Source organism: Apis cerana, linkage group LG12 (genome assembly GCF_029169275.1).
Source record: "Apis cerana isolate GH-2021 linkage group LG12, AcerK_1.0, whole genome shotgun sequence".
Taxonomy (NCBI): Eukaryota; Metazoa; Arthropoda; class Insecta; order Hymenoptera; family Apidae; genus Apis; species Apis cerana.
Genome location: NC_083863.1, coordinates 1291060 through 1303553, shown reverse-complemented (window position 1 = coordinate 1303553; position 12494 = coordinate 1291060). Strand labels below are relative to the sequence as shown.

The 12494-nt window shown below is 19.7% G+C and overlaps 3 protein-coding genes across 9 annotated transcripts in view; 1 reads left to right on the top strand and 2 right to left on the bottom strand.

Annotated features, from left to right (window-relative positions):
- LOC108003690 (microtubule-associated protein tau) overlaps positions 1-2716 on the top strand; it is a 69013-nt gene extending 66297 nt beyond the window's left edge. For 4 of the 6 annotated variants that reach the window (XM_062083230.1, XM_062083233.1, XM_062083231.1 and 1 more), the window contains one exon: positions 847-2716. In XM_062083230.1, coding sequence (XP_061939214.1) covers positions 847-1578 — 732 coding nt within the window. In that variant the 3' untranslated portion in view covers positions 1579-2716. The remainder of the gene's footprint in view (positions 1-846) is intronic. The other 2 variants (XM_062083232.1, XM_017066120.3) reach the window with 1 other exon arrangement.
- On the bottom strand, positions 2416-5322 carry LOC108003688 (cyclin-dependent kinase 2-like). The gene is made up of 5 exons (XM_017066116.3): positions 4972-5322; positions 3525-3720; positions 3106-3378; positions 2784-2987; positions 2416-2715 (listed from the first exon to the last, which is right to left on the bottom strand). The coding sequence occupies exons 1-5, from the start codon at positions 5085-5087 to the stop codon at positions 2605-2607; spliced, it is 900 nt and encodes a 299-aa protein (XP_016921605.1). The 5' UTR covers positions 5088-5322; the 3' UTR covers positions 2416-2604.
- A 1141-nt stretch (positions 5323-6463) lies between these two features.
- Positions 6464-12278, bottom strand: LOC108003681 (tetraspanin-13). 2 transcript variants are annotated; one of them, XR_009832243.1, is made up of 7 exons: positions 11835-12271; positions 11272-11439; positions 10495-10593; positions 10291-10410; positions 10078-10209; positions 9771-9898; positions 6464-9591 (listed from the first exon to the last, which is right to left on the bottom strand). XR_009832243.1 is itself a non-coding variant. In XM_062083240.1 (6 exons), the coding sequence occupies exons 1-6, from the start codon at positions 11892-11894 to the stop codon at positions 9520-9522; spliced, it is 651 nt and encodes a 216-aa protein (XP_061939224.1). In that variant the 5' UTR covers positions 11895-12278; the 3' UTR covers positions 6464-9519. The 2 variants fall into 2 exon arrangements, 1 of the variants encoding a protein (XP_061939224.1); XM_062083240.1 differs by lacking the exon at positions 9771-9898 and having other exon boundaries at positions 11835-12278.
- Positions 12279-12494: the final 216 nt, after the last annotated feature.

Here is a 12494-nt window from a genome sequence, read left to right as displayed (position 1 = left end):
AAATATAATTCTGTATAAATTCTTTATATTTGTTTCTTTAAAAAAAAAAGAAAAAATATTATTAATGATAATTCGTTATATCGATTTCGTGTCTTAATTTTATAAATTCTAATATAAATTCACAAAAAAATATAAAAATAAAATTTTTATATTATCATAATTTTTTTAATTGTTATATGAATATTTTTTTCAAAATATGGTATTTCAATTGATATTTTAATTGACATTTTAGTGCACAATTTTATCATCACAATTTCTTTTTTCTTTTTAATTAACTAGTAGTAATTTGTAGCACATATAGTGTAATTTAAAAGCACACAATTTTAATGGCAAATATAATTATAAATGCTAATGCTAATAATATAGAAATGATTTCCTTTTTTATATTTCGAGTATTTAGATATTTAGTATATTTCTTCAGTGAATTTTCTTATATGGATTAATAAGCACAATGTGTACTTCGCTTTTACACGTAATATTTGGTGGACACATCGCTGCTAATCACCGCATTTGTAAATTAAGGTCAGTTTGCACATGAATTAACACTTCAACTGGTGATTTATATAAAATTTAAGTATACAATTACAATATTATATTTTCAAAATATTTTTATTAAAAATTAATTATTTTGTAATAAGATAATTTTCAAATATATTTAACATATATTTAATTTTAAAAAAAATTACGTAAAAATTATAAATTTATTTTATTTCTTCTGAATTTGGCATTAAAAATTACAATAAGCATAGCGAATAAAATAAATTGATAAATGTAAAATTAAATTCACCATATATTTTTTGAATAAAAAAAATACTTGTAATCTATATTAATCTATATATTTTTCAGGAACATACAGTTGAAGAGATTAATTCTTCTCTTGAACAGGTAAAAGATGATTTACCACAACCACCACCAAGTACACCAACAAAAATACAAAACCTACCATCACCATCTTCTATGGTAACTCCTAAAGCCGTCAGAAGTAGTTTGGCTAAATCTCCTGAAATAGGATCAAAAAAAAATTCATCGTTTCTTGAAACTATAGAGAAGGAAGATGGAGACAAGAAAAATCTAAGTTCAGAAGATAGAAATATAATGAAAAACAGAACAGTAAAATCTCCTATAATTTCACATTCTCTTAATAATTCTCAAGCGAAAAGTCCAGAAAATAGAACAATGAAATCACCTACTTCTTCGCATATTCTTAATAATTCTGAATTAAAAAGTCCAGAAGATAGTTCAACAAAAATACCTACTTCTTCACGTCCTTCTAGTAGTTCTCGATTGAAAACTCCAGAAGAAAAAAAATTATCTATTTTCTCACGTCCTTCTAATAATTCTGCATTAAAAACTTCAGAAGATAAAACAATAAAATCACCTATTTCTCCACGTTCCGCTAATAATCTTCGAGTAAAAAGTCCAGATAAATCTTCCTCTCACATATCTGGAAAAATATCACCAAAAGAGTTACGGCTTCCAAAATTGGCACCCTCTCCTACACCACAAGAAATTACTACAATTCCTGAAGTTAATGCAAAAATTAATTTACCAAAATTGACGGAACGTACTATGCATTAAATTATTTTTCGTATATTTCATAATAAACTTATTAATTATTAAGACAAAAAATTTTCTTAAACTGTAAATGAATATTTGCAACATATATATATATATACATGAATTTAGGAAAGCATTAAATATGAGTGAAATATTTTGGCCTAATATGTATATGTTTTCTAAATTACTGATTTTATATTATATTGATAAATATAAAACTCTTTTAAGTAATTATAAAATAAATTTTCGAAAGATAAACTGAAAAGTAATGAAATAGAAGGCTTGAAATTTATATTTGCAAATCTGCTATTTATTAATAAAAATTTGATTTTCATCTCATTTCTTTTACTACAAAAAGATTGAAAATTTTTTATTTTTTAATTAATTTTATTGATTTTATATTATAAATTGTCAATATATATATAAAATATAAAATATAAAAACAAAATATAAAAACAAATTTGTTAATTTTATTATAATCTTTTATTAGAATATATTAATATATCATTTATTATATATTATATTATTCCATTATTTTCGTAATAGAAATATAAAATATTTCACTACTCTTTTTAATTTATTATTTTTCATGAAAACTATATTTATCAATGTATTTATATTAATATATTATAAAACAATGTTGAATGTAAATATTAAGACAATATTTATATATGTATAACTAACATCATAAAATAGAATTCCGTTAATTATAAAAAATGAAAAAACATTTTTAATTTAATCTTCAAACTTACAGTTATATATATTATTTGTATATTATTTAAAATTAACATATATATTAATTAAAAATGATAGCAATTAAAAATATAAGAGTTTTTAAAATAATATACGCATAATAAATAATATGTATAAGTAATTTTTAATGTACATAACAAAATATATCTTTGTTATATAAATGCATTCAGTATATCGGAACTAAAAATATATTTTAGTATAGTTTTCCAAAAATATTTGTTTTTATCAATTATATTATTGGCAGTTTTACATTGTAAGAATTACAAATACATAAAAATTAATAATATATCTTAATCAAGTTTTCTTTGGCAGTGGGGGTGGAACTAATGTAACTCCATTAAAATAAGGATGGCTTAATCCTTTTTTTGCAGTTATCCTCTGATTAGGATCATAAGTCAAAAGTTTCTGTTAAAACATATAACATTAAATTTACCAATTCAAAAATTTTTTTTTTTTATTGAAATGATTTTTACCAAAAGCAAATCTTTGGCATCAGAATCAAAAGAAGGTACAACTTCATCTAAAGGTCGTGGTTCCCATCTTGGAAACATTGATGTGTAATCACGTAGTTGTGATACTCCTGGCCAAATATTTTCATCTGGTGTGCCTAATGTACGGAATATCCTGAAGAGTTGGTCTATTTCTGAATCACCTGGGAATAAAGCTCTCCTAGTTGCCTAAAAAAAAAATGTAACTTTTTTGAAGAATTAAAATTATTAATAGGTAAATAAGATTTGAATATCCATATTTTATATAAGATTATTACATTGATTTTATTATTTAAATTATCATTACCATTTCTGCAAATATACAACCTAAACTCCAAACATCTACTGCATTGGAATATAATTTTGTTCCTAAAAGTATCTCTGGTGCTCGATACCAAAGAGTTACTATTTCATGAGTATATGTACGAACAGGAACACCAAATGTCCTGGCTAATCCAAAATCTGCTAATTTTATATGACCCTCCTGATCTATTAACAGATTCTGTGGTTTTAAATCTCTATGTAAAATGCAATGAAGATGGCAGAAAGAAATTGCTTTCAATAACTGATACAAATAACTCTGCAAACATAAATATAAAAGACCTGTCTTTTATAATGAAATTTCATTATTCTTTTAATAAAATATGATTCAATCATTGATTAAAAAGTACTTTCCTATATTATATGCATGCACCTATTTTCAATTGTGATTTTTTAGGGCAATACCTTAACAAGAGCTTGATCTAATCCTCCTTTAACGGAATCTAACAATTTTTTTAAATCTTGTTGTAAGAATTCAAAAACAAGATACAGATGATTATCCCCATCTACTACATCAAATAACTGAACAATATTTGGATGTGTGAGTTCTCTTAATAATGATATTTCTCGAATAGCAGTGGATGGAACACCTTCACTTTCCCTGATGCAGATTAACATTAATTTATTAATGATATATGTTAATGATCAATATAAGATTATAACATTGAATTATCCTTTTTCTTTGAAAAACTATAATAAATATTTATTTACATATAAAGCAATTTTTAAAGATATGTAAGTTAGTTTCAAATTTAATTAAAATAATAAGTGCATTTTTTGTAATGTAAATTGTGTAATTAGTATAAAATTATCAATTGTAAAAAATAAATATTATAAAACAAATACACAAAAGAAAATTCCATTTAAGAATATAGTTTCATTAATTTAAGAATATAGAATTAAATAAAGGATTTAAAATCAAAAACCAGCTGAGCATGACACAATGGGACAAGCTGAATAATGTGGTGCTACGAAAATTTAGTGTAACGTGGCCCCTGCAGATTCAGCTGACCCCAATGTGTAAATTAGCAGATGTGTTAGCAATGCATATAAGCAAAAGCTCTATCAATATGATATTTTATTTCACTATCTTCAAAAGTTACTTATATTGTTAAATAAAGAATGATTACATGACATTAATATTTTTAACCCTATAAACGTGCAAATTATTTGGATGTTTGCAGGGTGAAAAAAATATTAGTTATATAAAAAATCAATATTTTAATTTCTAAAAAACATATGATTTCAGTTTAATAACAATCTTTACACTATATAATCTATTATTTCAAGTTAAAATAGAAAATCATATTTTAAATATATTTAAAAATATTTATTATTCAAAATATTGAAAAAACAAAATATATTATTCTTTGATTATAATAAAAAAAATTCTATAATGTTATATTCTATAATAATAAAAATAATTATTTCCATTAAATATTAAATATATATTTATTAAACATGTATACAAATATCATTAGCTATTCATTTAATAAAATATAATTCAAAAATTAAAAAACCTACTATTTTGCTATGTATATATACATGAAAATGAAGATCTATTAAATATTTTTTGATTATTAGAATATTAAAATAAAAAAGAAATATTATCTAATAGAAATTATTAAAAGTTTACTCTATAGAATATTTACTAGATTTCTAAATACATTAAAAATATTTAATTTTATTTTAACTAATATTAATAACTTTAAATTAATTTTAAATTGTTATTAAAAGTATTATATGTTTATTTTGCGGTTAATATAATATGGTTATATACATCACCCGGCATAATATAAATATTAGAATAAAAATTCCAGATTTTTATATATTAATATTACAATCGACGTACGTCTCAAGACGAATCTTTTTAAGTGCCACCAGTTTTCCAGTTAACTTATCTTTGGCTTTATAAACCACCCCATAGGTCCCTTCCCCTATTTTTTCTATCTTGACGAAGTTGTCCATAACCTCAACGTCACGTTCGACGTTGTCACTCTTGTTTTGACACTCCGTCGTAATTGCGAATTTTTTATCACCGTTCCGAAATGTTTTCAAATTTTATATCAATGAAACGTCGACAAACAATGTCGACGATTAATAACCTTATAGGAGCCGTTTTATTGAAATTCTTTGTTTATCAACACTAATAATCCACTTGACATGCGTGCTTCAAAGTAGCCATTTTTATTAAGGTTTAGAATAATCGATTCGAGAAATCGATACAATTACATGAGTAATCGCTTTATTAAATAATCACTAATGTAATAGGTGAACGAACTAAATAATAAAACATTTGGTTCATTAGCTTGTATATCATTATATAATTAATAATTCATTTATTTTATTGAAATTATAATATAATTAACTCTATCAGTAAGTACAAGATAATTATTTATGTATATATTGTCATGTAAATATTTCACAAATTATTTCTTAAATTTTTAAAAAAAATTATTATTTTCTTTGTTTGTATTCAAATAAATAAATGTTTGTATTCAAACTAAAATATTTTTTTAAGTTTTAAGAAGTTTTTAAGTTTTATTTTGAAATAAAATGAAATTTAAAAAATTTCTCGAAATTTTAATTTATGTGAAATCGAAATATGAAATGTAAAAATTAATTACATAAACCAAAAAATAAAATTATATTTTTCAAAAATAAAACAATTTTACTAGAGATTTTTAAATATATTTATTTCAGAAAACATTCTATAAAATAGAGTAACAATACACATATTTATATATATGTAAAAATATAAAAATCATTAAAATTTATAACAAAATTTGTAATTATTCAAATAAAATTTGTTCGATTTTGTAATTATTTTTGTTACAAAATTAAGTATTATATAGAATAAAAATTAGATTTAACAAAATAATTAAAATTGAATTAAATTTTATTTATTAAAAATATGTTATATTATATAAAACATAGATTATTATTAATAAAATTATTGTTATATTTTTAGTTATTTTTTTTATATTTTATGTTTTCGTATTAAATTGATTTAAATATAACCTATTTCGATAAAAATACATTCCACTAATATTTTTAAATATTATAATTTAATATATTTTTAAATATAATAATATATAATTTATCATATATATGTATATAGAACAATATTATAAAACATATAAATTATATAGTTTATAACATACTAATTGCAAAATATGAATACTGATACGTAAATTTATTTTATTAAATTTTCTTACCAATTCTGTTTTATTTTTATATTATTATTATTTATATCATTGCGAATTATCTTAAAATCATTAATTAAATTTATAGTATGCTATATAAATTTTTTTTCAATTTTCAAAATAATTATTGGTTCAAAATTATATCAATATATATTTACCATTTATTTTATTTATTTAATACAGGTAAATTATATATTAATAAACATTTAATACAAGTAAATCAAAAATTGTAGTATAACTATTAAAAACATGATTTTAAACGTTTAATATCTACGTGAAAAAATATAAGAAAAATTTAATGCGAATTTTTTTATTTTTTATAAAATCAATTTTTAATTCTAAAAAAAATAAATGATTGAAAGCTAAAAAATTAATTTATTATTGTAATATGATATTATTATCATATATTTTATTATCATATGTTCGAATAATTATTTGTAAGCCATGTTATGAAAAGTACAATAGAAGTTATATTTTCAATAACAGAATAATAAAATCATATTTATTATATATTATTATTTATTAATAATAATATTTATTAATAAAATAATGAAAAATTTTATTGAAATCCATTTATTATATGATTTAAATTTATAAATATTAATTCAAACTTATTAATATAAAAAATAAGATGACAATCAAAATTATATATGTATAATTTTCAAAATTTTTCTCTGAAAATTTTGAAAGGACAAAAAAATCAACCACTAAATTTTTTCACGTAGAAATATTATATAATCAATTATACTATGATTTTTATCTTATCCTATATATGTTTATATATATATATATCATATATATATATTTAATTTTGCTCTATAATATAATATAATATAATTTTCACATACAGAAAAATTATAAATTTTAAGGATATTTATATTATTATTACTTCATATTTTTGATAAAAGTAAAAGAATAATTGGAATGTTAGAATAATACATTTCTATTAACCCTTTGCTACATGTTTTATTATTTTTTATTTTATTTAAATTTAAATATATATAGATCTTCATACTTTATTATGTTATTTTAATTAATATATATATATAAGAAACAAAATTTTTTTCATTTATAATAATAAAATAATTTTATCTTATTTTGTATATTTTTTAATTTATTAATAAATTATTTTATTTATTTGTAATTATATAATATAAGATATTATAAACATAATATTAATATCCTATATATATTAAATATATATAGTACATTATATTTTTCAAAATAATTTCCTTTATAATTTAAAAAATTAAAAGCATTGAAAGGGTTAATATGTATTATTTTTAAAAATATCCTAAAATGTAAAATATATAGAATAAAAAATTAATGTAATAAATAATCGTTATTAATCATTATATATAAAATGTTATAAAAAAAAGATTAAAATTTTATGAGCTTACAGTATTTTCTGAAAAAACAAAAAAAATCTAATCAAATATAGAAATCCTGAAATCAATTATATCAATAAATAATATAAAGATTTATTTTCACAATTATAATTGTAAAAGTATATATAATGTTATATATTTTATTGATAATAATGTTATATTATATGCTTTAATATTATATCTTCAAACCAATTCTATTTATATTCAATATATTGCTGAGAAGGTTTTCATCAAACATTTTTAATTCTTTAACATAATATTAAGATGATTGATTTTAGATTTATCAATAGATACAATTAGAAAAACATTTCTCAGTCAATATTATAGCAAAAGACATATAGTTATATAGATCTTTTTTTATAACAACATATATATTCTAATTTTTTGATCGTGCAATTTTATTGCCGTTCTCTTATTTTAATTATAAAAAAGAAAAGAAAACAAAATTAATATAGAAATAAAAATATTGATAATTTCAACAATATGTACCTTTTTTTTTAAACATGTACTTTCACAAAATAAATAAATGTTTATATAATATTCAGAACATAATATTATAAATACATATTTTAATAAGACATTTATTAGTTAGTGCAATATTAAATCTAAGTATAATATATAATTATGATTATTCTTTTTACTTATTAATTAAATAAAATAAAAATTTTAAAAATTTCATATAAGCATTACATATTTAATAAAGTTAATAATTTTTTTAATTTATTAAAATAACAATATTTTAACTTAATAGAATAATTTAAAAGATAGAATAATTGTAATAATTGGAATATTTCTTAAATGCATCATATATAAAATTTAGGAATATGCTCATAGAATTTTATAATGGAAATTTATAAAAATTAAAGAAAGCAGATTAAAAATTGGAAATTAATAATGATTAGTGATGATTATGATATTATTATACATGGCAGTATTGTAATAATATGCCAAGATCAAAGAATTGTGTATAATATTTTAATCATCACGTTATATTTTTTATTATAGCATTAATATGTTTGATTTGTGAAATATTAACTTTATAATTATTATAATATTAATACTTTATAATTTACAACGAAATTCTTTCGTTTTTTTATAACAATATTTTGATAAAAAATAATTTGATTTAATTTTCTAATTAATTTAATTAAAAATGAAATTATTAAAAATATTTATGAATATTATGAGGTAAAAAAAAAATTAAAAATCTTTAATCTTTTCTGATTAAAAATTAAACCACAAAAGATCTTTACCAAATAAAAAGAATTGATAATATTCGGGACATGTTATATTTTCTAAAACCTATTTAAAATTTTTAATAACACTTGTACTTTTAAAAAATATATTGATAGAAAGTAAATTAGATAATCAATCATATTTATATAAGTTATCTTTTATAAATAAACAAAGTTTTATAGAAAGGCTTTGCATAAATGTACCTAAATATTAAACTACAAGGCGCATTGAGGCTTAGTACGATTTTTCTAAATGGATGACTAGAGCACACATTTTAATTATATGTTATCTAATCTGTTCTAAAATCTATGACTGTTCCAAATGTGCTATTTTTTTTTTCTGTTGAGCATTATAAATTGCAGTGTGAAAGACCAATAGTTTTTCAAAAATTGTATTGTATGCAAGATGATGTTTGTACTGTTAAATAAAAATAGATCTTTTGACTATTAAATAATCAAAGTGACCAGAATTATAGTTATAAATCATTAATCTCATTACTTATTAAAATCTATCTTTCAATTAAAAAAAAATTTTTTTTTAAACTATATGAACTATGTAAATAAAATTATACTAAGGAAATATGGTTTTTAAAGATGGATTTAGTTGATTTCTATAATGTTTTGCCAAGAAAGCTGCAATCACCTGAAAAAAAAAATGATTTGAAATACTTTATATTAATTCTTAAATTTAATAAAACTTATATATATATATATATCGAATTACATAAATATGATATGATGTATGTTATATATAAAATATGACTAATATAAATTATTTTAAAAATCAATATGTAAAATAAAAAATCGCAACATGAGACCCACCATCTATTAGGAGGATCGCATGAGGTGACAGAGGACATAGCGATGATATTAGACTAGAGGAAAGCACTAGGATTAGCTCGTGGATCTTTCTGATTCCTGTACCGCACGGTCAACCAAACACCAACAAACTGTAACGGGTACACAGGTTAACATTTACTAAATAAATTACTACTTACTTTAACAAAGTGAAATTATTCACAAATGATAATCCTTTTAAGCATTAAGTGTAAATTTTCACATTGCACTTTATACATGAACATATATTAAACACATAAATACATTACATAAAATAACTATAAATACTTACTTCAGTAAAACTGAAAAACAATCCTATGCTACCACATAGCTTAAAGGCATAATCAATTGTGGATTGTAATTTTTGCATACAAGATGGACATTCACAATCAATATCTGTAGGATATTGACAAGAACAGAGTTTCTGAAATTAAAACAAAATTTCATATTAAATATAAGTTATATATATGATTGATATAATTAATTTTACTTAAATTATATTTACATTTTTACATGATAATGAATCTGAAGTATTCATTATAAATGTGCTATCAGTACCATTGAATCCACAACAATTAAAAGTTTCCTCAACTTTTGTTCTTAATTCTGGTGCATGTTTCCAACCCTAAAAATGTAATAATAAAATAATTAATTATATAATATTTCTTCAATTATTAATGATAATAATATAATAAAATATATATATTACCTGTTCTGCTAATTGTTCTTGCTGTTTGGCATTGACAGCAAGACAAGCACAAGCAATACTGAATTGAATCAAGAATAACAGAAATAAAATCAACATATACTATATAAACATTATTAAGGATTATATTCAAAATATATAATATAAAATATATAATGTTTTTTTTTTAAATAAACTATACACGTTTTTATTTATACAAACTATTTCATACATTTCATATATTTTGTTAGAGTAACTTTATAATGTTAAAAAAAAAAGATAATATTATATAAAGATTATATTACGATTAATAAGAAAGAATATATAATTTATTTCTTAAGAAATAATTTTATATATATTTTTTACTTCTTATTATTATTAAAATCATATTAATTTAAATTATTGTTTAATTATAAAATTTTATGTATAATTATGATTTCTTTTATGCTTACCATTTTCTTTATATTAAGAAAATTCATATAAAAGAATATTTGTTATAGATTGAAAAATTTTAAAAGAAAAATTGAACCATTATTATAATATAAGAATTTTTTTTATAAATCAATTTAAATTTTATTTTATATATTATTATTTTATATATTATATATACTAAATGATATATTAATAAATAAAGATTCGTATATCTCTTATATATAATAATAGATCATCGTTTTTAATTTTTGATAATATTTTTGATTTCTAAAATAATTTTTTTATTGATTTTATGTCTTAATAATGATATAAAAAGAAATTAAAATATGTGATTAAATATAATTATATTTAATATTTGTAAAAGGATACAAAGAATAATAGAACTTGATGATGTTTAACAGCACCAATCAGACCAATTATAGAAATTAGAATCAAAATAACACCACATGCTAAAATACCTCCAATAATAGGAAGATTTGTAACTAATGCTGAAGCTCTTCCATAAACAGCCACACCAATTAAAATAAATGCAACAACCTAAAATATTATCAAAATAATTTTTAAATTTAAAAATGTATTTGACACAATTCACATGTTATTTATAATTTCATATTATATTAATAATATATTCTATAAATGCATTTATTTTTATGATTATATCACTTTATATATGAATTATATGAATTATTAAATAAATTAAGTACTAATATATAATATTATTATATATATATATAAATAATGATATTAAAGCATTTATTTTTCCATAAAAAGATTCTTTTTAAAATGTTTCTATATTTTTTTTTAATTGTGAAAATATAATTTATTAAATATTGATAGATAAATTATTAGATTTTATAAATATACGAAATTGAAAATAAAATATGATTAAAATAATGTATTTGTTCAAATTTTATAGTTTAATTTTTGCTTACGATATAAAGAATATTTAGTGCCGTCAATGCGTTTTTAGAACACGTAAAACCACCGCACATCTTCGTATACGGTCTTTGTTCTCTTTAGCGTATTCACTCGCGAGAGTTCGTTGAGATATTATTAAATCCGTATTCCAAGAATTTCAGTACTCTAATAACACGGATTAATAAGAAAAACGCATGTGAGTTAACTGGTATAAAAACAAATATCTTGATATTCCTTCACTGAGGACAGACAATTTACGACTGCTCGCACTGCAACGGCTCGAATTATTGAAATGAGTTCGATCTCTCGAAACTTTGGCGTCAAGCGCGAAATTTTAGAAGTAAATCTTTCATGCGCAATGAATATAGTCATATATCCATATATAAATTATAATATATATTAATTTGGATAAATTTATCTTTTTAATATAATTTCTATAATTTTTTTGTAATTTTTAAATAATGAAATAATTTTATATTACAATACATAATTATATAAATAATAATTAGAATTAAATATTTTAAATATTGTGAATATTAGTATTTTAATAAATTATATAAATATGTGTTTTTATTAAATTTTATTTTAATTAATTTTATTAAAAATTAAAATTCAAGAATTTTAAAAGTAAGAATTTCTTTGTGTTTCTAACTTATTTTGTATCTACGACGAAA

Excerpts from the sequence above, each read along its gene's own strand:
- LOC108003688 (XM_017066116.3), bottom strand. The coding sequence starts at position 5,087 with ATGGACAACTTCGTCAAGATAGAAAAAATAGGGGAAGGGACCTATGGG. Across the intron at positions 3,379-3,524 it reads TAGATCAAGCTCTTGTTAAG|AGTTATTTGTATCAGTTATT; the intron begins GTATTGCCCTAA and ends TTATGTTTGCAG. Across the intron at positions 2,716-2,783 it reads ATGCCAAAGATTTGCTTTTG|AAACTTTTGACTTATGATCC; the intron begins GTAAAAATCATT and ends ATGTTTTAACAG.
- LOC108003681 (XM_062083240.1), bottom strand. The coding sequence starts at position 11,894 with ATGTGCGGTGGTTTTACGTGTTCTAAAAACGCATTGACGGCACTAAAT. Across the intron at positions 11,440-11,834 it reads CACTAAATATTCTTTATATC|GTTGTTGCATTTATTTTAAT; the intron begins GTAAGCAAAAAT and ends ATAATATTTTAG. Across the intron at positions 10,594-11,271 it reads ATCAAGTTCTATTATTCTTT|TATATGTTGATTTTATTTCT; the intron begins GTATCCTTTTAC and ends ATGTTTATATAG.